This window comes from Podarcis bocagei, assembly GCF_964188305.1.
Source record: "Podarcis bocagei genome assembly, chromosome: 10".
NCBI lineage: Eukaryota > Metazoa > Chordata > Lepidosauria > Squamata > Lacertidae > Podarcis > Podarcis bocagei.
In genome coordinates, this window is record NC_138135.1 from 22187797 (window position 1) to 22213395 (window position 25599).

Here is a 25599-nt window from a genome sequence, read left to right on the forward strand (position 1 = left end):
GTAAGGGGTATATGCAGCCTCATTCAAAAGAAAGGCAGAGAACTGATAGCTTTGATGAGCTGTTGCACCCCAGAGGAAGATTTCTGTTTCCGTTTTGCATGCTGATTTTATTTTTCTGTTTAGCGGGTTCCGTGCCCAGGTGACAGGAACAAAGCAAGGACATTTTTACAGATCATCAGCCCCCCGACAGAACCTGATGAGATTGTGCAATCATCTATAGAAGAAGCTTTGACTAACCTGCTCAGGGCCTCTCCTGCAGCTTCCATGACCACCCCAGAGATGTTTCCTGAGCTTCTCGCAGCCGTGTCGCCCTCTACGACAGATGCTGCTAAGTTCTTTTCTGAGCTTCTCCGCGCCCCTGCTGCTCTGGCTGCCACAGAGTTGGCTCCTGAGCGTCTCACTGTCACTTCTGACAAAGCTACTACAGAGCCCTTGCCTGACATTTTAGAAGAGCTTTCCCATGTGTCCTCTACAACCACCATTGCAACTAAATCCCCATTGGAACTTATCGAAGAGTCTTCTCTCGATAACCTCGCCCAAAGTGTTGCCACCATCGCATCAGAATCTTTGCTGGAGCCTCTTGTCACTACCTCTGACCCAACTGACCCCCCCATGGCCACGCCCACCTCTGCCACAGAGACCACTCCTGCATTTCTCACCACCACTGATGCTGTTGCCACTGCGGAGTCCATTTCCAAGATGACTTATGCTACTTCTGCCCCAATCACTACAGAGCTCTTGCCTGGAGTGCTTTCAGGGTCTTCTCCTGAGCCTCCTGTATCCACTGCTACCTCAACTGCTGCAGAACCCTCGCCTCAGATCCTCAGCCCTTCTCCTCCAGTGTCAGCCAGTGGGAGTTTTCCTGAACCTCTCACCACCACTGTGGCAACGTCCACAGAGTCCTTTCTTCAGTACAACTCTACCTCTGCTGCCATGGAACTTCAAGAATTTGTTGATGAGCTTTCCACCTCCACCTCCACCTCCACCCCTTCCCCCACCTTCCCCTCCCCCACCTCCACCCTTTCCCCCATCTCCACCACCACCCCTTCCCCCTCCTCCACCCCCTCCCCCACCTCCACCCCCTCCTCCACCTCCACCTCCACCCCCTCCTCCACCTCCACCCCTTTCCCCTCCTCCACCCCCTCCCCCACCTCCACCCCCTCCCCCACCTCCACCCCTTCCCCCTCCTCCATCCCCTCCCCCACCTCCATCCCTTCCACCACCTCCACCACCACCCCCTCCACCACCTCCACCCCCTCCCCCACCTCCACCCCTTCCCCCTCCTCCATCCCCTCCCCCACCTCCATCCCTTCCACCACCTCCACCACCACCCCCTCCCCCACCTCCACCCCTTCCCCCACCTCCACCACCACCCCCTCCTCCACCTCCACCCCTTCCCCCTCCTCCACCCCCTCCCCCACCTCCATTACTACTCACTCTGCCTCAAATGCTACTGAATCTCCCCCTACACTGGACACCACCACTGAACTCTCCACCTTCACAGAATCCTCTCCTGATCTTGCCACCACAGGATCTAAAGCCACGACTGCAGCATCCTTTTCCACGAGCCCTTCTGCCACAGAAAGTAATATAACCACTGCTGCTCCCGACAATACTAGTGTTGCCACAACTACAGAGCACTCTTCTAAGCCTCCTAACAGCACAGTCTCCACTGCTGCAGAAAGTTCTGCCACACACCCCAATACTACTACCACTGCTGCATCAACAACTACCTCTGCCAAAGCTCTGTGCCTCTGTGTCTCCGAATCTCCCACCTTGCCCAAAGAGGCCACCACCACCACCACCAAAGCGCCCACGGCTACCACGTCCTCCACAATCACGACTTCTCCCCAACCGCTTGTCTCAACGCCCTCTGTTGCCCAGAAAGAGACTCCCCAGTCCAGCTCGAGCAAGCCCACTGTCATCACCCCAACTTCCACGGAGCAGCAGAAAGCTAAGCCTGAGGATGTGGTCGGGACCTCAACTCTGCTGCCGACTGCAACAAGCCCCGTTGTTGTCACGCAACAGGAGGAGATCCCCAAGCCCCAAGAGTATCTTCAACCTACTGCCAGCTTGGCGGAACTCTTCTTCCGAGTGCAGGATAGGAAAGTGCAGCAGCTGATGCAAGCAATGCGGGATCTGCTGACTAAAAGGAGAGGAGAGCAGCTGCGGCCCACATCTTCACAACCGCTGAAGACACCGACTCATGCCAGCAGGCAGAAGACGACTAAGCAGTTGCCAAAGCTCAAGGACAGACTTCAAAGATGAAGGCATGCAGTCTCTTCGGTGTCAAAGAAACAAAGTCCAATGGACAGGCTCCAGTCTGGCATTCTGGAGGTGGAACTACTCTAGGGCTGTCTCCATAACGGGTTGCAGCTCATCCGAGTCAGCTCTGAAGTCTTCCTTAAAGCAGATTCCCCATTATCTTGAGGCAAGACTGGGGACCAAACTGATAAAGGCTTAGGTTTTGGAGTTTTGAGAAGACAACGGTGCGGATGGGGGTTTGGAATTCTGTGAACTTGCCCTGGGGCGTTCCCGGTTTCAGCCTAATTTCCGTGGAATGAAGAATTTCTCTCGTTAACGGGCCTTCTTTAAGTTGGAAGGTGGCTGGTCCCTGAACGGAGGAGAAAGCAGGGAAATGACTCATTCTCCTCGTTTGGGTTTCCAGACAGGACAATAAATAAAAGCGGTGTTTTGCAGAAAGGGTTGGAGGTCTCTTCATGGGATCTAGAGGACACTACATGGGCCACCTGCAAAGTAGATTAATTTCCCCCTCGCATATGGAAGAACTGCATGTCTTATGTTCCTCACAACCTAGTGCATGGTCAGCCAACATGACAGGGAGGAGAGAGGAGGGAAACTCCTCCTGTAGCTGATTGTCACCTTTGTTGCTGCTCCTGCTCAACTGACAAAGTGAAGGGTGCAGAAGGTTGTGACAACTTTGAGTAGTGGGAAGTGTCAGCCAGTGTGGTGTAGTGGTTAAGAGCGGTAGTCTCGTAATCTGATGAACCGGGTTCACGTCTCCGCTCCTCCACATGCAGCTGCTGGGTGACCTTGGGCCAGTCACACTTCTTTGAAGTCTCTCAGCCCCACTCACCTCACAGAGTGTCTGTTGTGGAGGAGGAAGGGAAAGGAGAATGTTAAGCCGCTTTGAGACTCCTTATAGGGAGTGAAAGGCGGGATATCAAATCCAAACTCTTCTTCTTCTTCAGCAGCGGCAGGAGTGGCCAGTGGGGAGAGATACGGCGGCAGGGAGGTCAGGGCTGCTTAGGTGCAGAAGCCTGGTCCACCAGTGTCCCCTTATAGCCCTAGTGTCCCTACTACCTCCTCCTCCTCCTTTGTGGTAAGTACCAGCAATGCCACTGCTGGAACGCCAGGTCCACAGAGGTGCCCCTCCTTGCCAACTGCTCCTGGGCAACAGAGATGGGTCAGAATGCTTCTCTGAGCTGAAGAAGAATTCAGCTCATAAAAGTCACTTCATCTTGAGGTGGGTGTTACATGTCCTCAGTTCATTTCCAAATCTGCTCAGGAGAACTTTTGACAGTATTTCAAAAAGTAAAGACAGCTGCTTAGCAATAGAACCACCACACTGAATCTAAGATACATGCACCTTTTTAGTGCTCATTAGGCCAGAAAGCAATGAAACAGTAAGTGGGCAGGTGAGAATTTGCATGCCATGCCTGGGAAGTTTATTCTTCAGTATTATTTCCCAAAGTCACAAATTACAAGTCCAACCTGTGTGTGTAAAGCGATGGTAATGCAGCAGGATTCTTACAGGCATCTTGAGTGGCCACTGTGAGAATAGGATTTTGGATTAGATGGGCCAGTAGATCTAGCAGGCTCATCTTATGTTCTTATTGCCTTTTTCAAATGCTGCTTGTAGACAGAGTAGATTGCTATAGCAAAATGTGTGCTCTAAGGGAGAGGAGTGTTAGTCATTGGGTCAGTAGGGTCACATCCAAGTCACAAGTTGTGTGTTTAGGGTTCAGGGAGAAATCCAATTTTGTTTGCATTTTAATGGGAAACCATCTAATTAGCACTTGAACAAATGCTTGAACCCAAACAAAAGATGCATTTGTTAGTGAAAAGAACATTCAGGGTGAACTATATTAGGGTGGCGCTGTGGGTAAAACCTCAGCGCCTAGGGCTTGCCGATCGCACGGTCGGCGGTTCGAATCCCCGCGGCGGGGTGAGCTCCCGTCTTTCGGTCCCAGCTCCTGCCCACCTAGCAGTTTGAAAGCACCCCTAATTGCAAGTAGATAAATAGGTACCGCTCCGGCGGGAAGGTAAACGGCGTTTCCGTGTGCTGCGCTGGTGCTGGCTCACCAGAGCAGCTTCGTCACGCTGGCCACGTAACCCGGAAGTGTCTCCGGACAGCGCTGGCCCCCGGCCTCTTAAGTGAGATGGGCGCACAACCCTAGAATTGGACACGACTGGCCCGTGCGGGCAGGGGTACCTTTACCTTACCTTTTTATATTAGGGGGAAGTGCTCGCAAATTGTGCACATTACTCAAAACAGCATACAAAAATGTGTGTTAGGAGAAATTCACACCAAAACAATGGCAAATCTTCATGAGGATGTGGAATAACTGAATTTAAGACTGAAAAAGAAAGGAAAATAGAGAGGAGCTGAAGTTGATGGATTTGTCCATCTCTTTGTGTGCCGCCTCCCCAACGTGTGCTTTGCATATGCAGTATCTCAGGTCTCATCCAGATAATTTCAAGTGATAAGAATTGTCCAAACCAAGGCACAACGAAGTGTCACCACTTATTTGCTAAGGAAGCTTTGCCAACGAGGCAAGATTGGACATGTACATATTCCAATTAGCAGCAAATCTGAAATCTGGGAGGCACAGTTGACTTCTAATCTACAGTCTCTTTACTTATTCAAAGCACAATCCTATCGACCTGATTGTTCCCCCCTTCCGAAAAACCACAAGGCGGCAAAAGTAATCTAATTCTAGCTCAATTGCTTAGTGACCTGCATTGCTAATGCTTTAAACAAAAAAACTTTTATTTTTACAACTGAGTAGATTTCCTTGCAGGGCTGTGTGCCTTGGGACTACAAATGAGTCTATAAGAAGTTAAGAATAAATATTCATAGCCAATTAATAAATATTAATAGAAGTATTTGGAGATGTATTTGCTCTTGAAGGTGGAAGACAGTATGAGAGAGAACATTATATATTAGGACCCCGATGAATAAAAATAATATGGTATAAGGTACTTGTCTTCAACTGGTGAGTTGGGGCAAGGGATGAATAGATCTGTCAACTTTATTTCAGTTTCTCATTTTCCCAGTCTTCAGTTCTCCACACTTCCGCATCAGTTTGCAAATGAAGATTTGTCAGCATTTTAATGCATATTTCGCCTAATATACACATTTTAATGCAATTTTGCCTGACACATACATTTCTGCAAGCTATTTCCACCAATTTAATGCATTTCAGATGAATTTTTCACTGATATATACACTTATATAAACTTATATGTTTAAAGCAGTATCATTCTTATCACTTTATACATGACTTCCTCCCCAAAGAATCCTGGGAAATGTAGTCTGCTAAGGATGCTGAGAGTTGTCACCCCTATTCCCCTCACAGAGCTACCGTTCCCAGAGTGGTTTAACAATCAACCCTTCTTCACAAGAAACTTCGGGAAATGGATGGAGAAGGATGGAGAAAATTAAGTTTTGTTGGCAAGTTGAAAGTCACCAAGTTAACAAGGGTGATACACTTGGCTGGCTTCCCAAAGTGGGTGTTTTGCCCTTTCCAAATGGAAGCCACTGGTGACCACTATGCAATCTTGGCCAAACCATGGTTTAGTGCACCCAAATGGGTTCCCAGAGTGATTGCAGCTGGTTTACCCCTTCTCTGATCCTGCTGATGAGCTAAATTATCCACCACACTCAGATAGGTTCATATTGAACTTCCCCCATGCAAATGTGTTCATGGAGACATGTGGAAAATTAGTGTAAAATGGGCTGCATGTGCAGAAAACTGGCAGACATCTTGGAGCAATAGGATTCGGTTCTGTAAGAAATATGAGGTTTTCAATAGTTCTCAAGTTCTCAGTTTGGGGAGGCTAAGGTAAGGTCCTTTCAATCACTGCCATGCCCCACTGTTATTTAAATATTACTTCCACACACATTTTCTCTGTTTTCTCTGTAAGTGTTGCCCCAAAGTTGCAGAGTTAAATGGAAACCATGAAATGCAAAGCCCCGACTTTTTCATTATAGAATGACATTTTCGCTGAAGCCCTGCAACTTCTGGTAATATGGATTTCTGGGTATTCTCTGTGCAGGGCAACTTGTACCCTTAAGTTGGTGTACGTACTAGCTGACTCCCAGCTCCCATCTACCCCAGGCAGCATATCTAATGGTGGGGGATAATGGGAACTGTAGTCCAGAGCATCAGGTTGGGGAAAGCTAGTATGTTACATTAATAGTGAAGAATTGCTACATTTGTGCTCCTCCCCATAATCCATATGTTCATGACGATTGGCCTGTATGAGAAACAGGGCTTTTTCTGTGGTAGCCCCTTGTAAATGGAATTCTCTCTGATGGAAGATACACCAGATATGCTCCACTGGCCCTTTAGAATGACCATGAAAAAGAGCTTTTCTGCACTGTGAGTTACTAGGAGTTAAGACGACTTTTAGATATTTCCTTTTCATTGGAATCTTTGTGTTTGCTTCTATTTGGTGATTTCTTTAAATACACTGCAGCCTTCTCAATCACACACATGAAAGCACACAATGAAAGATTCAACTGCACCAGGCTAATTGAAAAGCAGTCTGGCAGAAGGAACTCAGACACGTTTATATTGTTTTTATATAAAATAGACATCTATATACATTTGCTTTGTTCAAAGACTTCTTTGATCATAACCTCTGTAGGCAAAATTCATAATTTGACAATGAAAATAAAGGACCTTTCAAAATCCTGTTATCACTGACATACATCCCACTGCTAAATTGTGCATTTAATTGATGGAACAAAAACAACTGATAGTTCAGAAAGGCAAAAGTGATGGAGACAAAAGACAGAAAAACACCACAGCTATGCAAAATTAATTTCTGCTTGTTGAAGTAGATTAACGGCATCCAGTTTCAGCAGAGAGATTTCTATGTTTTCATAGAAGCCACAGCAGTGACCCAGAGACTTTTCAGGAAAAAATAATTTTCAAACAAATTCATATAAACATCACAAGGAAGTTCAGCACATATTTTCAGAGATTACCATCATCAATGGTGACACTTTTCAAACACCATTAACAGCCAAAGCAGGTTTTCTTGTTGCTGCTTGTTATTAAGTGTACATAGAAGCAGGCTGCTTACTTGATAAAACTATTGCACATCCCCCTTAAGGCAAAAAGCCCTTTAGGACTAAATTTTCACAGATGAGAAAGCAGGTGAGCAATAAGCCGAAGTGCAGTGCGACTGCAAACAAGAACCAAGATACAGAAGGACCTTGGCAGGTTCTTAAATGAATCAATCAACTTATAGGCTGTGAATCAATGAATCAATCAACCAACATAGCTTCCCAGAGGTGGTGTTAGGGAAACTCACATGGCCTACAACATTATGTTTGTTCTGAGTCCCACCAAGGTTGCTTGTCAAATTGATTTTGCAATTTTCATACCACTCAGTGCTAAGGGACAGATTCAGCTACCCCATTCCAGTAGTGAAAGGACTCCCAGAAGCACAATAGAACATTCCCACCCATGCACCTCCCCTGAATCTGCTCTGGAGGTTTGTGAGAACCCCTAGATCAGTGCACCCCCAAATGTGAGATCATTCCTTCAGGCAAGCAGAAATGCTTGTGCTGATGCAAACCATCTTCTTAGCACTACACTGAATTCCAGCCCATACCTTTGCCACAACTAGGCCCCACCCACCACCAAAAGCATAAGAAAGTGTTGATGCACTAGGCACATGTACATCTTGTTGCAGTTGTCATGGGCACCTATTGGTGGGAGACTTTAGCTCGGTGATAGGGCACATCTTGCATGCAAAAGGTCTCCATTTCAGTCCAGGGCACCTCCAGTTTTAAAAAAGGACCAGGTTGCTATGAGAGCTGAAATACAGGTATCTCTCTAAACTTGCACATAACTGATGCAATGCAGTTCTCCAAATGAATGATGTTTACAGAAATGCATGCATTAGGGGAAAGTGTGCATTAAAAAAAAATCAATATATAAGTAAAAAAAAAACAACCAGAAATGAAATGTATTATGAGAAATTGCTTGCAAAAAATGTGTATTTTAGTCAAAACTGCATGCAAATTTGTGTTTATCGGGAGAGATTCACACTAAAACGCTGAAGGAATTTTTGTGATTTTTTTTTAAAAAAAATGAAATTAGGAAATTGCTGCAGAAAGTGAAGAACTAAATTCAAGATTGAAAAAAATAAGAAGAGGAAAGAAAAGAAATTAATAGATTCCTCCATCCCTACATGAGACCCCCAGAGAGCTGCTGTCCATCAGAACAGACATACATGGGGGGGGGGGAGCCCTGGAGCTTACTGTCAAATCTTTTGTTGCCATGGCCACTTAGGAGAAAGACCTAGAAATTCCTAGCACTTCCCTGTGTTCTGCAAAGCAGGACCAACAGGCATGAGAAATCTGCTTTTCAGGGGGACTCCCCTCCCCATTGTTGATCTTCTGTTCAAGGAAACATGCATGTGCTTCAGAGGAACCCTAAGAGTCCCTAAGGACAGTAGTTTGAAGACTACAGAGAGAACCACCTCCACACAGGCACACACATCTGGCACACCAATTCATGCTGTACTGATCTACATGTTGCTGCACTACAACTCCCTCACCATGCTGGTTGAGTGCGATGACAGTTGTAGTCCAACAACATCTGGAGAGCTTCGGGTTTTCTATCTCTGGGCTACGTGAATGCAGCACTTTGAAGACCTCAGGAAAATGAACTAAGAACAAGGGAGGAAAGTACACAGAGGTCCTGCTATTCAACGCCCGTTATCAGTGGCGTAGCGTGGGGGGTGCAGGGGGGGCCGGCCGCACCGGGCGCAACATCTGGGGGTTAGGGTTAGGGGGCGCAAATCCACGGGTTAGGGGGCGCAAATCCACGGGTTAGGGGGCGCAAATTACTTGCCTTGCCCCGGGTGCTGACAACCCACGCTACGCCACTGCCCGTTATATATAAATTCACTTATCCAAACACAAGGAATTAGTACCCAAACCTTGCTATACACACTGCAGGTTCAGATCTCCAAACTGCCAGACCTGCATGTAGTAGTGTAAACAAATCAACAGACTTAAAGGAGCTTTATTTTTTTGTGTTTTGCTGGTCCGTGGCAGTTGTTTCATCAGAAACCATGATGAGAGAGGGAGGGAGAGCGATCAGCCGAATAAGAGAGCTTTTCCTTGTTAGCTTTTTGCAAGGTTTCAGAGGGTTTCCCCATCATTTTATGGTCAAAATCCCATGGTTGGGAACACATTAGAAATTTCCCCATAGGAATCAATGGAAATTGTCAACTCATTATGCAAATGCTCACCTAACAAATGTTTTCCTGAGAGCACATTGCGTTCGGATAGCAGGACCTGTGCGTATGCTGTTTGTAGACTGGAGCAATAGAATTTCCCCCTCAATAGCTTGCTTTCCTTTTTAAATAAAATATAATCCTAGTGACACAGGGAAGCAGGAGCTCCCTTTCCAATGACTTGCCACTTGATATGATATTGAAATATATATAATCTCCATACCCTGAAATTTTATCCTATTCCCTCAGAGCCATCCCTTCCCTTTTGGATTTGGCCAGCGTCTGTCTGCAGAGGTCTGCTTTGAAAACAGTACTTAAGCAATATAAGAAGAAAACTGCCAAGCAACATTATTATTATCTGTAATGCAAAAAAGGTGTCCATAATACATGCTGTGCAGGCTAAGTATATGGCAGTAGCAGGAAAGGAGCCAGAGTATTTATAGCTGCATTACGTCGGTGAGCTATGAGGGGGAAAAAGAGAGGGGAAGAGCTGTCTTATATCTATGAGAACAAGATCAATTTTATTACCAATTAACCTGCTCTATTAGTTCAGCAGAAGTGGGAGAGAAATCCATTGTAATGTGATTAGACAAATATGAATCCTTATTTAAAAGTGAGCCTTTCACCAAGACTCTCCTGATTCACCTAGCAAAGGGGCCCAAATCAGACCATCAATGGAACCATTCCTGTTATTAAAAAATTAACACACGTGATTCTCTTGTGTATATAGAGTTTGGTGAAACTGCAATCACGGCACTGGGAGACTACACAATTAAATGAATTGCTGCATTAGTTGGCATGAGGTTTTAAGCCTATAAACTGTTACTGCAGGAGAGGTGCAGCAGAACAAGAAGTATAATCCTAAAGAGTGTTCACCTCTTTTCTCCAGAAATACTACAACTTGTCTGATCCTAGCTGCATTCCAAAACATGTCAACTGCATTGACTATTTTATATATATTGCATTTATATCCTGCCTTCCTCCAAGGAGCTCGAGGTGGCATACATACCGTAGTTCTCCCAATTTTATCCTCCTCCCAATTTTATCCTAACAACAACCCTGAAAGGTAGGTTAAACTGAGAGTGAGTGGTCTATCCATGTCATAATTGTGGCTGGGTAGTAGATGCAAAAAGAAGTTTATTCTGGGTTGGGGGGCATGGAAGAAGACAACATCCACTTCTTATTGACTGCAAAATCTTAACATATTGAGGAATATACATGGCTTGAAAGTGGCTTTCTTTGTTTTAGGAGGGGTTGGTTTTAACCCCTGGGAAAAGCAGCTGTGAGCAAGCTGGATTAAAAGTAATTTTCGCCATCAGACTTGCAAGCCAAAACATGTAAAAGTGAAGACAGAAAGGCTGATAGGAAAAGATTGTGACATGGATGCCTTTTAGTCAAGACTAACTCATATGACGGCTCTGATGGGCATCCTTGGGTTGTATTCAATTGTTACTCTAGAGTAGATCCACTGAAATTAACAGGGCTAAGTTAGTAATAACCATGATTTCAATGCATCTACCTCTGAGTAAAAGTTCATTGACTATAATCCCTTAAAACTATTTCAGGTCTAATGTACAGAGGGACCGCTATTTTTTCTGCAGCCACAATGACTTTTGGATGGTTTCTGATTAAATATACAAATTTGCCCAAATCTAAAGCCTTCCCTTCATCAGCCCTCTCTGCCTCCCTTTGAGATTCAGGGTGATATTAAACTAAATAATTGTGTGAGTTGAATGATTCCACTTACAGAACTTTCCTTCCTCTCCTTCTCTGTGCACACCTTATTCCATTTCCCAAATCAGCTCTGGAGGGTTGGGGTAACCCCCAGAGCATACTTGGGGGAGGGTGCCAGGGGAAGGAGGAAGTAGCATTGCACAAGCAGAAGTCGTTCCACTTGCACAATTAGGTAACCGAATACAACCCTCAGTCCCCAGTGTCAACACCTGGCAAAGGTAACTGGATGAATTAACATGTGGTAACCATACTAAGACAGGAAAGCTTTGCTTAACCATTATCATTAAACTAGCAAAACAAAACCAAAAAAAAACTTGTATTATCTCAGATCAAGGAGACAGATTTTCAAGACGCCATTCCTTAAAAAAATAATGTGTTTTCCTTAAGTTACAAAAATAAACTCAATGTGTACATTCTGGATCTATGCAGCCAATATGTAGAATGATAAATACTTATACTTATATTCAGTGCTTTTTTTTCTTTAAAAATGTTTAGGGGTACTCTCATTTTGACTCAAGAAAATCACCATTTTATAGTTCAAATCGGAAAAAATAAATACAGTAAATGGACAAAAGTACAAAGATTCATAAAATGTTTAGGGGTATGCGTCCCCCCAGGAAAAAAAGCACTGCTTATCTTGTTTTACAAATCTAATGTCTTCTTGTCTTTCAGTCCTCAGATATGTTACAATTAGGTTTCTAAGTATTATCAAGAAGTATTGGCTTACAGGGAAAGCTATGAAGGCTGCAATCCCATACTCACTCACCTGGGTCTGCTCAGTGAGACTAACAACAGAGTAGAAATGTATAGAATTGCACTGTAGCGTATGGATGCTTGAAAATGAAATATTATACATTTGTGGCACTGTAGGTCTCCAAAGACTATGGTCCAGGTCTAGCTGCAGTGAGCAAATCATAAGTTAGGCACAACTTGTTCTGTTGTTTTCAGTGGGCTGTAGTCACACCTTATGCCAAGTGCATTTTAATTATCAGTGGGGAAAGAGATTTTAATTTTCACTCTGGATTTTTCTCTCACTCCAGCTAATGCAAATCTTACCTTTCACAAGTTATGCTCTGATGGTTTTTAAATGTCACTGCAACCCTTCCCCAACCAGCTAGTCCAATTGCAAATCTATGTAGATTGCCCTGCAACTATACTGGGATATCATCAAACACAAATTCTTGTCGTTTTCCATACCACTTTTTTCTTCTTTACCATACTTTCTACCACCCATTCTCTAGTGAAATTGTAAAGTTGCCTTGTCAGTTTTTCTTTCCTTCTCCCTTATTGAAGTAATTAGTGTGTGCTGCATGTACATATATGCTTTCCTAAAGGAAAAACAGAAACTTACCCTCTCTTCAGCCATAGCCTGGAGGCAGGGGAAAGGGCCGGCATTAGAGAAAAATAAGTCCGCAACTATGTCAGTTTCATTGGAAAGCAGAGAAGGCAGGGACAGTGAAGAAAATATGCATTCATGAGATTGATAAGCATTCCCCATCCCCCACTCCAGTATCAATTTCTCCGTAGAACACAGGTGGGGGTAGTGCAATAAATATTTATGGATGAAACTGACAACGCTTCTCCCGCGCTTTGGTGCAGAGAGGAGAGATAAGAATGTGAAAAACACATCCCAACTGTGTTTAATTCGAGAGAGAGAGAAAAAGGTAGGCAGAGGATTAAAAATGCATGTCAACTAGATTGCATCAGTTCACAGGTGATAACCCCCCCCCCCCCCCAGGAAGGTTGAAAGGTGATTGTAAATCCATATTTCTCCATGCCTGTCAATCAATTTAAATGACTGATACAAGCACATTTAAAAATTGTATTCCTGTCTCCCCCAGGCATCGCAGCAATGGGAGTAAAGTTCATGCAGATGCATGAGAAATCTGTCCAACACAAGTTGGATCAGAGCCTAAGTGCACAATCTACCAATGAGTTGTTCATTTCAATGGGGTTTGTTCAACAGAACTTCATGCTGGATTGTATCGTGTTTCCCACAATAGTTTTACTGGGAATATCTATAATCATTGGGCTTAAACGCTTTGCCAAGAACAACAACATTTAAAGGCATGCTAAAAAAAAGCAGGTGATAAAATGGACCTTAGATATAAGTTAACCAAGTTCAGCTGCCTTGAGGCCCAAAATTAACTGCTGGAAAACTATTCCCACCCCCAAACCCCTCTAGATTTATGCCCCACCCTGAAAGCTCAGGGTGGTACAAAGAATTTAAGCAAGCAAAGGGACATTTACTAGTAAATCTTTAAACCTAATTCTGCATCTCTTGATGCTCCATCATATCTGCTCTTTTCAGAATTCTTAACTTGTGAAGTGGCTTGCTGCATTTGCCGTCACAACAACCACATGTAATAAGTAAGCACTATACACATTTCACAGATGGGGAATGGGAGCTAACACACAATGACTTGCCCAAGTCCATAGCAGAAGTGGGACCTGAACCCAGGCCTCCAAACTCTCAACCCACTGGGGCACACTATCTAATTATTAAGGCCACTCAGAGTAATGATTTTTTTTTCAATAAAGATATTGAGGTCCACCTCCTTTGCCACTCTAGAATGCCGTGAGGCATTTAACAATTTCTGCCAAAGTTTCCCAAGCTGCCCTTTTGCAGACAACAGTGATTAAGTACTGGCAACCAGCAGCCACCAAATAGTGCATATGTGGAGGGAAGGTATTGTCCTGCCAAATGATGAGCACCTGCCATTCTCCAGATTCCGCAAAGTGTGGTAAATTACCAAACAAGGGGCGCAGAAAGTAGTTACATGCATATCACAATTAAATTATTAACTGGTAAACAGTCATCAGTATTTGTTTGACAGAAACTCTAAAACAAAACAGACACAATCCTCATTGAGGCCAATGTCTAGCAAGAGGTAGGGACAAGTTGGACTACCGCGCTTTGTGTTTTAGTAAAGCGTTCGCTGCCTGTTTCTTGGCTGCAGACTTGTTCGCATAGCAGAGGTCTTGCTGACGGAGGGCCTCTTCCCTCGACGTCATGAACCCCATCAATGCACACGACGTCTGAGCTCTTTATTGAGCATGCGGAATCCTCGTCTTAGTAGGATTTAACTTCATTCAATCAATGGAGTAAACAAGGATTGAGAAGACAAGAATCTTTAGCGCTCTGAGGCATCTGAAATATGCTCTGAAGAGGGGGTCACCAATGTGGTGCCCTTCAGACGCTGTTGGACTACAAATCCTGTCATCTCCGACCAATGGCCATACTGGGTGGGCCCGATGGGAGTTGCAGTCCAGCAAAATCTGGAGACCACCATGTTGGCCACCCTTTATAGGCTAGAAATATTAACAACTATTCACATACATTCCCCCTCTGTGTTTGCTACCTTCTCTGGCTTCATAAAAATAAGAGCAACATCCACAATTTTAGCTACATTCCCAGTAGTGAAAGATATCACTTATGCTGCAGAGAAAAGTTAAATAAATAACGCTCAAAAATAAACACCCAATCCCTGTGAGCTTCCTTCTTCTCTACCATATTTATCTTTTATCTCATTTTTTATTCAGTGGGAGAAAGAGAATCTCCAGATGGAGGTGGGCAGAATAGGCCTCAAAATCCCTTTCTTCACTCACTCCCCTGTGCCTCATGCACAAATCAAGTCCAAAGACCATTGGAAAATGATCCCATCCTCTCTGTCTTCCGCTGAGATCCAAAGAGCCACTGGTGTGCACTTAGTGGACCTTCTAAGGCCTTCCTTCCTTCCTCCTTTGGAGGAAGTTCAGTTCATTGGCTTTGCACACAGACAGGTTCAACCCTCGCCATCTCCAGGTAGGACTGGGAATGTCCCCCGTCTGAAACCATGGAGAGCTGCTGCCAGTCAGTGTAGGCAATACTGGTCTGACTCAGTATAAGGCAGCTTCCCATATACTCCCAACAACCTGTTGTGCCACTACCTTACAAGCTGTCCTGAAAACTCAGGAGAGCTCCTGAGGTCAACCTCTGAGGCAAAACAAGGGTCTATGATTTTTTGGGGGGAACCCAGTGTGCATGGGTTCAAGAGCAACTTGGGACCCTAATATCATTGATATGGGAATAGGCCATATGACGGGGGTTTTCCAGAGCTGTTTCTCTCCGTTCCCCCATCTGGCACTTTCATTCTCTACAAAAACAGCAACCACCCTGTTATTCGGATCGAAGAAAAGCAGAGCTACTAAACTTCTAACACTGTGTGAGAGCTTCAGTACAAACTGCAATGAAAAAGACTTTTCATATGAGTGACTTCTTCTTCTGCAACTGCCCTCATGATCGAAATATTCAGCTGAGAGCTAGTTGCACCCACCCTCCTCTTTGGGTGATGGAGAACTGCTTTCCGGGAAATGCAACCAAAATCCCTATTGGGGCCTAGAAGGAGGCTGCTATTTCTTTACCTCTTTGGCTGCTGCCCACTATCTTCTTGGCCAATCAGGTGCCTGGCTTTGGTAGGCCTCTATGGTAAAATATTCTTTATATCAAGACTGAATGGTGGGGGCTACCTCCTCCGTTCCTTGCTGAATCAGGCCACTGTTTCACTTCTCATAATCATCCCAGTGCTTGATGATGATGATGATGATGATGATTTTTAACAAGTGAGAGACATGGACGTTATATAAGCATTATCTACTGTCAGCACTAATGGAAAGTAGCATGAGGCAAACCCAAATATAATTCTGGATTACGATGAGCTTTTCGCCCATCCTTCGGCTCATCCAGAGAGAAGCAGCAGGACTCCCCATAGCTTTCTGGCGACTCCAACATGCTTCCCATGTGCACCCTTCGTAGTCTGGGTCACCACTGCCTCCCTGCTATGTCCTTTCAGTTCACTTCTGTCTTGTGTGGGCTTCAGGGCTTCCACAGTTTCCACTCATCTCCAGGAGACATTGCACTCCACTGGCTGTCCCTCATTTTTCATTTTTATCCCCTCTCTTGAACTTCCTGCAGCCGTTTCTCCAAGCGATCCAGTTTAGCCAGATTCTCTTTCAGAAGCTTGCTGTTTGGAACCAGCTGCAAAGCTTTCTTATAATAGCCACGTGCCATGATGTAGTTGCCCTGCAGAAGGAAAGGAGGAAGGAAGAAATCATAGCACCCGTTGCAAAGCTGCTGTTGCTGAAATGCCATTCCTAACAGCCCTGTCCTAGTCTCACACGCCAATAGCTACAAATGTGCTGACAGAACCAGCATGGAATTGTGCAATAGTGAAGGCATGTAGCCTAGTGGCCAAGACACCAAACTCTGTCCCTGGTTCAGATCAACAAAGTAGGAACTACGCAGACCTATGTCTCAGGCGGTTGTTGGGCAGAGGAATCTGCGCTATAGAAAGCCAGTGTAATTTACGCTTGGGTAAATTATGCAAGTGTAATTTTCCCCAATTCCAAACTCCTTTCAGGAGCAGGGCTGCTGTAAACTAAGCCAGCCTGAGCCTGGCAGATGGAATACAAGCCTTTAAAATAGTTCAGCTTAACACATTTTTGCCAGATTAACTTCTGTTGAGTTTCTAGGTCCTGTGATCAAACTGAAAGGAGTTTGGAATAGGGGTAAGTCCCCCACTGCTGGCTTGCCCCCCTCCACACCACATCCTTTTTGCAGGGACTTACTCAACCCCTAGGGAGCGCGGGTGGCACTGTGGGTTAAACCACAGAGCCTAGGGCTTGCCGATCAGAAGGTCGTCAGTTCGAATCCCCGTGACGGGGTGAGCTCCCGTTGCTCTGTCCCAGCTCCTGCCAACCTAGTTTCCCTGCAACGGTGTTTCCGTGCGCTGCTCTGGTTCGCCAGAAGTGGCTTAGTCATGCTGGCCACATGACCCAGAAGCTGTACGTCGGCTCCCTCGGTCAATAAAGCGAGATGAGCGCCGCAACCCCAGAGTCGGTCACGACTGGACCTAATGGTCAGGGGTCCCTTTACCTTTTTACTCAACCCCTTCTGAGCCTTATACCATCAAAGTACACTCTGAATAGAATATTCTAATATATATGCCAAAATGAGTGATTTGATGAACCTCCGACTCCTATCTTAACCCTGCCTAGTTATCTCTGAATCACTTTCTGCCCTTCTTTGTTCCTCAGCAAAGGACCACTTCCATTGGCAGAGCTTGCGAATCTTCTTACCTTGATATGCTCAATCCCCCCCATGTTCATCCAGGCTTGTGCTTGTTCTGGGTTGAAGTCTACAGCAACTTTATAGCTCTAAATTAACATGAAAAACAAAACAAAGCCCAAATGTTGGAACAATCCTGCCCGCAGTGTGGAAATCTCATGAGAGGCCAGTAAAGGAACGTCACTAACATGCCTTTCTGAAATCTCCTCAGAGCTACAAGTGATTTCAAAAACTGCTTCACAGTCTTAGGTGCTTACAATAGGATGGTATCATTCTGTTAAGGCTCCGAAAAGCTATTTCTTGGGAGAGCAGGTGGGGGAGGCAGGGGCACAGATTGCAAAGTAGAACCTCGGGAGGTTATAATGCTTGCACTGACTTGGAGGAGAGCATTATGAATCATAGAGATTTCAGAAAGGAGTGTCAGCAACATTCCTCCAGAAGACTGGGTAATAAAACACGTGCTTGATCACAGGAACGAGGACACACAGTGCTGAATCTTAAACAGACCAGATTTACAGGATGTCTGCCTGCATCTCTGGCTTCACCCTTTGCCACATAAATCGAGCAGCAGTTTCAGGGCACCGAACTGGGGGAGCAGGGATACAAGATTCCTAAAGTGCCTTCTTCATGGGGCACCCCATTTGCCTCATCATCCTCAGCTGTGTGGGGGCCCACTTGAATGTATACCAACCAATCTAACCAATCTGAAGAGCTGTGTGCTACATTAAATGAAACAGGTGGCTGGTGAGTTAAGACAGCCATGTGTCTTTTAATTATTATTATTATTATTATTATTATTATTATTATTATTATTATTATTATTATTATTATTATACTTACCTCAAAAGCTTTGTCCAGGTGATTTTGTTCTCTTAGCTGGTTTCCTTTAGTGAAAAAGAGTTCTGATATGACTTTGGGGTCCTTTGGTTTCAGCTGTAGAGCTTTGTCTATGGCTTCAAGCGCCTGAACAAACATACAAACAATGATAAATATGGGTCATTTGAGCAGAACTCCTATAATATTTAAACACATGTAATGTGTGAATGAGACCCATTTGTATCATACAGGTATTCTCATCAGAGAACCAGAACTGGCTGGGGTTTTCTGACAAGTGTCCAGCCGGTCACAAAATTGGTTTTGCTCCTCCATAATGTGTGGAACAGACCCAAAGTCAGAGGTGAACATGGGTGAAAATGCTTTTGCAGACTTCATAATATTTTGTCAGTAGTCTGTACCTTGATGTTCCTGTCCCCTTTTAACACTGAGGAAAACATCCCTACTTCATACTGAAAGCACCAATATTTTTGTTATTGGACATACAACCTTTCCCTTTGCTACAGTACTTATCAGGCAATTTGTGTAGCTACTTTTTGCCATTTTTTTTTCTGGCAAGAAAACTAACATTTCACCGGCAGTTGGATCCTCAGTACCACTTGCTGAAGGAAGTTGGAAAATGGAGTCTCTCCTCTACTTCTCCAGAAGTCTCTTCTGAGAATCAGGAGACCCTACTGGGTGAGACTGGCAGTTGATGGGAGGTTGATGGGAGAGGGTAGAATTACATCAAACTAGGCAGAGTTACTAGACAGAGTTGAGGAGGGTCTCCTGAACATCTGGAGAGGCTTCTTGAGATTGCTGAAGGAAGTAGGGGAAGGGAAAATCTCATTCCAGCAGCTTTCTTCTGCAAACGGTTCTTAGACCCAAGCTGAGATCTTAACACTCAGTGACAATACATGCACAAAGCCACATGGTGTCTGGGTTGGCTTAAAGGTTATTGCTATGCATCGTTTTAGGTCTAACTCCACCTGATGGGTGGACAAAGGCTGATCTCCTAACCAAGTGCTTTGACTGGAAGATTTCCCACCAGAGCAGCATTCCTACCTTGTTGTAGTTCTCTTGCTTGCTGTAGATGGCTGACAAAAGGCGGTAGCACTCCAGGCATTCTGCCTCCTCAGTCACAATATGATTGGTCATTTGTTCTGCTTCCTTGGTTTGCCCCATCATTGCTAAAACTTGAGCCTACAAACAAACAAACAAACAAACAAACCATAAAAGGTGTCCTGATTGGAGGACCTCATATTTACAAGCATTCTGTGTCACCACAGGAGTTTATAGGATGACTTTCCAATTCTATCAGAACGCCTCACATACCGATAGCAACTAATCAAGGCATCTCCCAAAAAGATACCTCTGACATGATCTGTCTCCCTTTTTCTCTTTTACTGAAGAAGAACAGGATGCTATCATCACCACAGAGGTGTCTGTGGAGGGGATATATTTATTGAAAATGTCCAGCCAACCAGATTGGCAGTTGGGTTCCTACTGAGGATATTTGGCGACCCAACGTGACAGTGATGTGGGATTGAGGAGTGGAGTGATCATTTTGTGATATTATGGCAGCGGACAAAGCTGCATTGCAACTTTTGAATAAATGTTTACTTTAATTTTAAAAAATCTTTTTTAAAAAAGAGGGGTGACTTTCCAGTGAGTGAGCATTGCAACACTGGAACCTCACTGGATGAGATGTTACCGTGGAAAAAGCCACACACCTCAACTCAGAGGGTGGGCACCAGAGCTGGATGATAATAATCTGAACCCCTGGCTGGTTTATATGGGAGCAGGCCATTTTTCAAATGCTCTGGTCTTAGCCCATTTAGAACTTTAAAAGGCTAATACCAGCACTTTGAATTGAGCCCAGAAGCAAACTGGCAGCCAGTCAAGATCTCTAAGTACCAGCATTACTAGCTGCTGCCAGGGCATTGATAACTGCAGTCAGATCACTTCTCAACATCAGCTTTGGGAAACGTGGACTTATATACTCCTTCCACATTCCTCTTTCAGCATGGCTGCAAGGAAGAAATCAGAAGCTTGCATTTTTGCTAGAATGACCACAGTTTAATATTACATCCAAACCATAAGCTGTGGTTAATTTTAACTATGGTTTGTTGAAACAAGCTAACTTCTTAAGCTATAGTTTGAAGTTGCCTTGTTTCAACAAACCATAGTGACTATTAGCCACAGTCTGTGGTGTTTGAATGACACAGCAAGCAGTGCTTAACTGAAAACAGAAGTAGGAGTCTTCAAACTCTTCTTCATAGAAGAAAAGTGGGAGTGTGCAAACCCAAGGCTTAGGGGTGGCTCATTCTCATAATTCAACCTTCACAGAGTCAGGAGTAGAGGAACTGTTCCTTTGACATGGAAAGACAGTTGCCCTTGCTATGGTTCCAATGGTCAGTATGATATAACTCCCCCTCCTCTGCCACACACACACTCACCAGAGCCAGCCGAGTCTCCTTGTTGGATGGTTGAAGTGCTGCAGCTTCCCTGTACACCTTTAAGGCGTCTTCATATCTCCCTGTGTTATAATACAGAGCTCCAAGAGGAGACAAGATTTCAGCCTTCCGTGCTACTTTCAGTGCCCTAAATGTTGGCAACCAAAAGGAGGGGAGCAGTGGAAACAAGGAAGCAAATAGCATGGGTTGAAATGTGCCTGCTGTTAGGCTCCAAAACAAATACACAAGCAGTTATATAGGATGCTGCCTTATACAGAGTTAGACAATTGGTTCTCCTAGCTCAATATTGTCTATACCATTGGGATTGAGCTTGAGACCTTCTGCATGCAAGGCAGATGTTCTCCTACTGAGCTACAGCCCTTCCTAAGGTTCACAACAAGGCTTTCTGCCATCGGGGGCAGGGAGGATATTTCCTCCAGTCTTCCCCCTGCCCTTCCTTCTATCATCATAATCTCTACTCCCCTCGCCTACTGATGCCTTCCTTGTGGCTTTACTTCCATGGCAACATTATTCTGCATTTCAGGAAATAACCCAAATTAGTACAGCTGCAATAAATGGCATGATCCAAGTGCATTATGAAGTGATCACTTACATCATTTGTTCAGAAAATTGGCATTTACATTTTCCTTTGTACATATCTGGGATTTCTTACAATTAGACGCCTTGAGCCCCAAGAAAGGAATTTGACACTATAAAGTGGCACATACCCCATCCTGCCTTGCCTTACCGTTTGTACCAAGTTTCAGCATCTTTGTTCTGCCCCAAGGAGCGGTACAGCCTGCCGAGGTTCACCATGGCCACATGATGATTGGGGCTAAGCTGAATGGCCTTCTGGTAGTGGGAAACTGCAGTCTCTGGAGATCCTAGGAAATAAAGAGGGTTTGGTTATGGCTTCTCTTTACATATCCTGCAAAGCTATTATGGATTCTGTTCGTGCTCATGTATTTGGGAATGCATATGAAAACCAACCACACCTTCAAGAAGAGTCTGAAAAACTGTCTTCTTCAACCCTAGGTCACCTTAATATCTTGCATTATTTGTATAATGTTTTAAACCCACCTTTCCTCCAAGGCAACCAGGATGCCACACATAGCCTTCAACACATAGCAAGGGACTATGAGACACTGGGCAGGGAGCTGAAGAGCTGCGTGGAGAACACGGAGAAATGCTATTGGGTGACAGAGAAAAGGCGGAACTACTCAACACCTACTTTGCCTCTGTCTTCACCCAAAAGGAAAGTGATGCCCAACCTGGTGATAAGAGAATAAATGATGTAAGGAGAGAGCTGAAGCCCAAGATAGGAAAAGAGGTAGTAAGGGAACACCTAGCTACTTTAAATTCAAATCTCCAGGGCCTGATGAGCTGCATCCAAGGGTACTAAAGGAGCTTCCGGGTGTAATTTTACAGCCTTTGTCTATTATCTTTGAGAATTCTTGGAGAACAAGCGAGGTCCCTACAGACTGGAGGTGGGCAAATGTCCCCACCTTCAAAAAGATGAAAAAGGAAGACCCAGACAACTACCGACCAGTGAGCTTGACATCAATATTAGGGAAGGTCCTAGAACAGATAATTCAACAGTTGGTCTGTGAGCATTTAGAAAAGGATGCTGTAATTACTAAGATCCAGCATGGGTTTCTCAAAAATAAGTCCCGCCAGACCAATCTGATTTCTTTTTCTGATGGAATTACAAACTTGGTAGATCAGGGAAATGCTGTGGACATACAGTGGTGCCTCGCAAGACGAAAATAATCCGTTCCGTGAGTCTCTTCGTCTAGCGGTTTTTTCATCTTGCGAAGCAACCCCATTAGCGGCTTAGCAGATTAGCGGCTATTAAAGGCTTAGCGGCTTAGCGGCTAAAAGGCTATTAGAGGCTTAGCGGCTTAGAAAAAGGGGGGAGCGGAAAAAAAATCGCAAGACTTGCAAGACGTTTTCGTCTTGTGAAGCAAGCCCATAGGGAAATTCGTCTTGCGAAGCGCATCAAAAAACGGAAAACCCTTTCGTCTAGCGGGTTTTTCGTCTTGCGAGGCATTTGTCTTGCGAGGCACCACTGTAGTGTATCTTGATTTCAGTAAGGCATTTGACAAAGTCCCCCATGATATTCTCATGAGGAAGCTGGTAAAATGTGGGTTGAACGAGGTAACTGTTAGGTGGATTTGTAGCTGGTTGACTGACCAAACCCAAAGAATACTCATATACAAAGATTCTCTAAATACACACAAACATATTTATCCTCACAACAACAACTATGGTTCCAGTTACAGATAGGTAGCCGTGTTGGTCTGCCATAGTCAAAATAAAAAAATTCCTTCCAGTAGCACCTTAAAGACCAACTAAGTTAGTTCTTGGTATGAGCTTTCGTGTGCATGCACACTTCTTCAGATACACAGTGTGCATGCACACGAAAGCTCATACCAAGAACTAACTTAGTTGGTCTTTAAGGTGCTACTGGAAGGAATTTTTTTATTTTAACAACAACTATGTGAGAGAGGTTAGGCGGAGAGATGCTGATTAGTCCAAGGTTACCCAGTTCAACTTAAGAACCTTCAGAATAGCCTGCTGGAGAAGGCCAATAGCCCGTTCTCAAGTGGCCAAGCAGATGCCTATGGGAAACCAGCCAACAGAACATGAACACAAGAGCTCTCTTCCCTCCTGTGGTTTCCAGCAGCTGGTATTCGGAAGCATTGCTGCCTCCAACGGTGGAGGTAGGCCATAGCCTTCGTGGCTAGTAGCCACTGATAGCCCTCTCCTCCATGAAAAGAGAAGAGCTGTCATAGAAGAGTGGGGATTTGAACCTGAGACTTAAGTGCAGTATCCCTAATCACTACACCACAGAAGCCAGCCTAACTGACCCCATAGGGCTGATTTGGGGGGGGGGGAATGCATTGTTCATGGAAGTTGCGGTTGGAAATTACTTGCTCAAGGTAACCATCTGCACTTGGCAGAGGTGGTCTTTATTTATGATGTAAATAAAAAGTATAACCTGCTCCTCTAACGATGCCAAAAGCAGCTTGCAAGAAAAGCTTTTTTAAAAAAGACACTAACATTAAATAGGAAAAAACAAAACAGCACAGTTACAGGTATTTTATTCCTTCTATCAATAAATAGATTGGTTTGGTCTAAAGTGTCCTTTAGTGGCAAAACCTAAGACTGTATTTATGCATCGCCACAGGATGGAGCTGCTCGACTGTATTTTTCATGGACAGACGTGACAGATGAAATTTTGGAGAAATCCATTACAGCAGAGAAGAAGAGAGCAAGAGAGCGCTCAAGCTGTGTGTAAACTGATTAAGTAGTATCATTCATCAGTGTCTTATGCTTAAAAAAAGGCCAACAACCCACAACCGATGTGTTGATGTTAATTTCATCCTGCAGAAAAGTGACAGATTGCTAGCCTTGGGAAGCAAACAGCTATTTAAGATAAATTTTGTACATGAATCCACTGCCTGTCACATGGAAACATCTTCCACAGCAGTATGCATACATAATCTGCATGTGAAATGCAAATAAATACGTCAAGGTTAAAAATAACCAATGTTTAAGAATTGTAAAATAAAAGGGGGGGGCCCTCTTGTTAATTTCACTTTATTTGAAACTTTCAGTCATGCCCTCAAGGCGAAAGCATATTTACAGTGATTCAAGACCCTTCAGCTGTTTTATTCACTGCAAACTCACATCTCTCACAGCAATAGAATCACAGAATTATAAAGTTGGAAGGGACCCTGAAGGATCATCTAATCCAGTGTTTCGCAAACTTGAGTCTCCAGCTGTTGTTGGGACCACAACTCCCATCATACCTGACTGCTGGTCCTGCTAGCTAGGGATGATGGGAGTTGTGGTCCCAACAACAGCTGGAGACTCAAGTTTGCGAAACACTAGTCCAACACTCTGCTACACAAGAATATGCAGCTGTCCCACATGGGTATGAAATCTCAACCTTGGCGTTATCAGCACTACGCTCTAATCAAGTGAGCTATCCAGGCCAATTTAGACGACTGTAATGAACTCTACCTTGGGCTCCCCTTTGTGGGTACCTTCAATGCTAGTCCTGTACAGAGAAGACCCATTGAAATTAATTAACTTAAGCTAGTCGTGTTGATTAACATCAATGGGTCTATTTTGAGTAGGGACAGCACTGAATACCACTCTGAAGCTGCAATGGTTACAGGACGAAGTGTCTTGCCTCTTGGCAAGAGTGCTAGGAAGAAATGCCGTCTGTGCCTCTTGTACCTGTGTTGGTGTTCTATAGCTTTCAGGATATGAACTGTGGTTCTGGTTTTGATTATAAACCTCTAAATGTCTTAGCCCAGAGGTTTTCATCCTTTTTGAGTCCACGGCTCCCTTGACCAACTACATTCTTTCTGTGGCACCCCTGTGGGGCTGAGGAGCCCAATTATGTCACCCTTTGCCTGCAGAGCCAGCTGCCCCTCACCCCTTTCCAAGCACTCTCCCTTGTGGTGTGCTCCCTCAGCCTCCCTCTTATCCCCTCTCCTTGGGACTTCTCTGGGAAGCCGCCGCTGCCGCCCCTGGTCTCTGAACTGCCCCCTCCCCAAAGAGAGGTGCTTCTTCACATTGCCCCACAGGGGCCTGGGAAGCACCCCCTGTCCAGCCCCAGAGGCACCATTTGCCTGGGAAGCTTGTACCCAGGGCTGCTGCAACAATCAGTTGTGCAAGCCTTTGGGAGGCAGAGACGCGAGAGGGAATCAGAAGGAGGAGGGAAGGAAAGAGTGACAGGGGCCAGTGTTGCCCACAGCACCCCTGACTATCATTCAAGGCACCCCAGGGTGCCACGGCACACTGGTAGAAGACCACTGTCTTTGCAAGCCACTTCGACTTTACTTGTTTTATTTTTATTTATTCATTGTGCTTATATTCCACCTTTATCTCAAAGGAGCTCAAAGTGGAATTACATGGTTATCCCCCCTCCTCATTTAAAACAACAGCCCTGCAAGGTAGGGTTAGGCT

General features: G+C 44.7%; 1 protein-coding gene across 1 annotated transcript in view; it reads right to left on the bottom strand.

Annotated features, from left to right (window-relative positions):
- Nucleotides 1–13221: 13221 nt before the first annotated feature.
- The window catches only part of TMTC1 (transmembrane O-mannosyltransferase targeting cadherins 1), a 142958-nt gene continuing 130580 nt past the window's right edge, over nucleotides 13222–25599 (bottom strand). The window contains exons 15-20 of the mRNA XM_081212029.1: nucleotides 21365–21500; nucleotides 20620–20764; nucleotides 19226–19363; nucleotides 18188–18310; nucleotides 17359–17436; nucleotides 13222–16303 (exon numbers count right to left, since the gene is read on the bottom strand). Coding sequence (XP_081068155.1) covers nucleotides 16169–16303; nucleotides 17359–17436; nucleotides 18188–18310; nucleotides 19226–19363; nucleotides 20620–20764; nucleotides 21365–21500 — 755 coding nt within the window. The 3' untranslated portion in view covers nucleotides 13222–16168. The remainder of the gene's footprint in view (nucleotides 16304–17358; nucleotides 17437–18187; nucleotides 18311–19225; nucleotides 19364–20619; nucleotides 20765–21364; nucleotides 21501–25599) is intronic.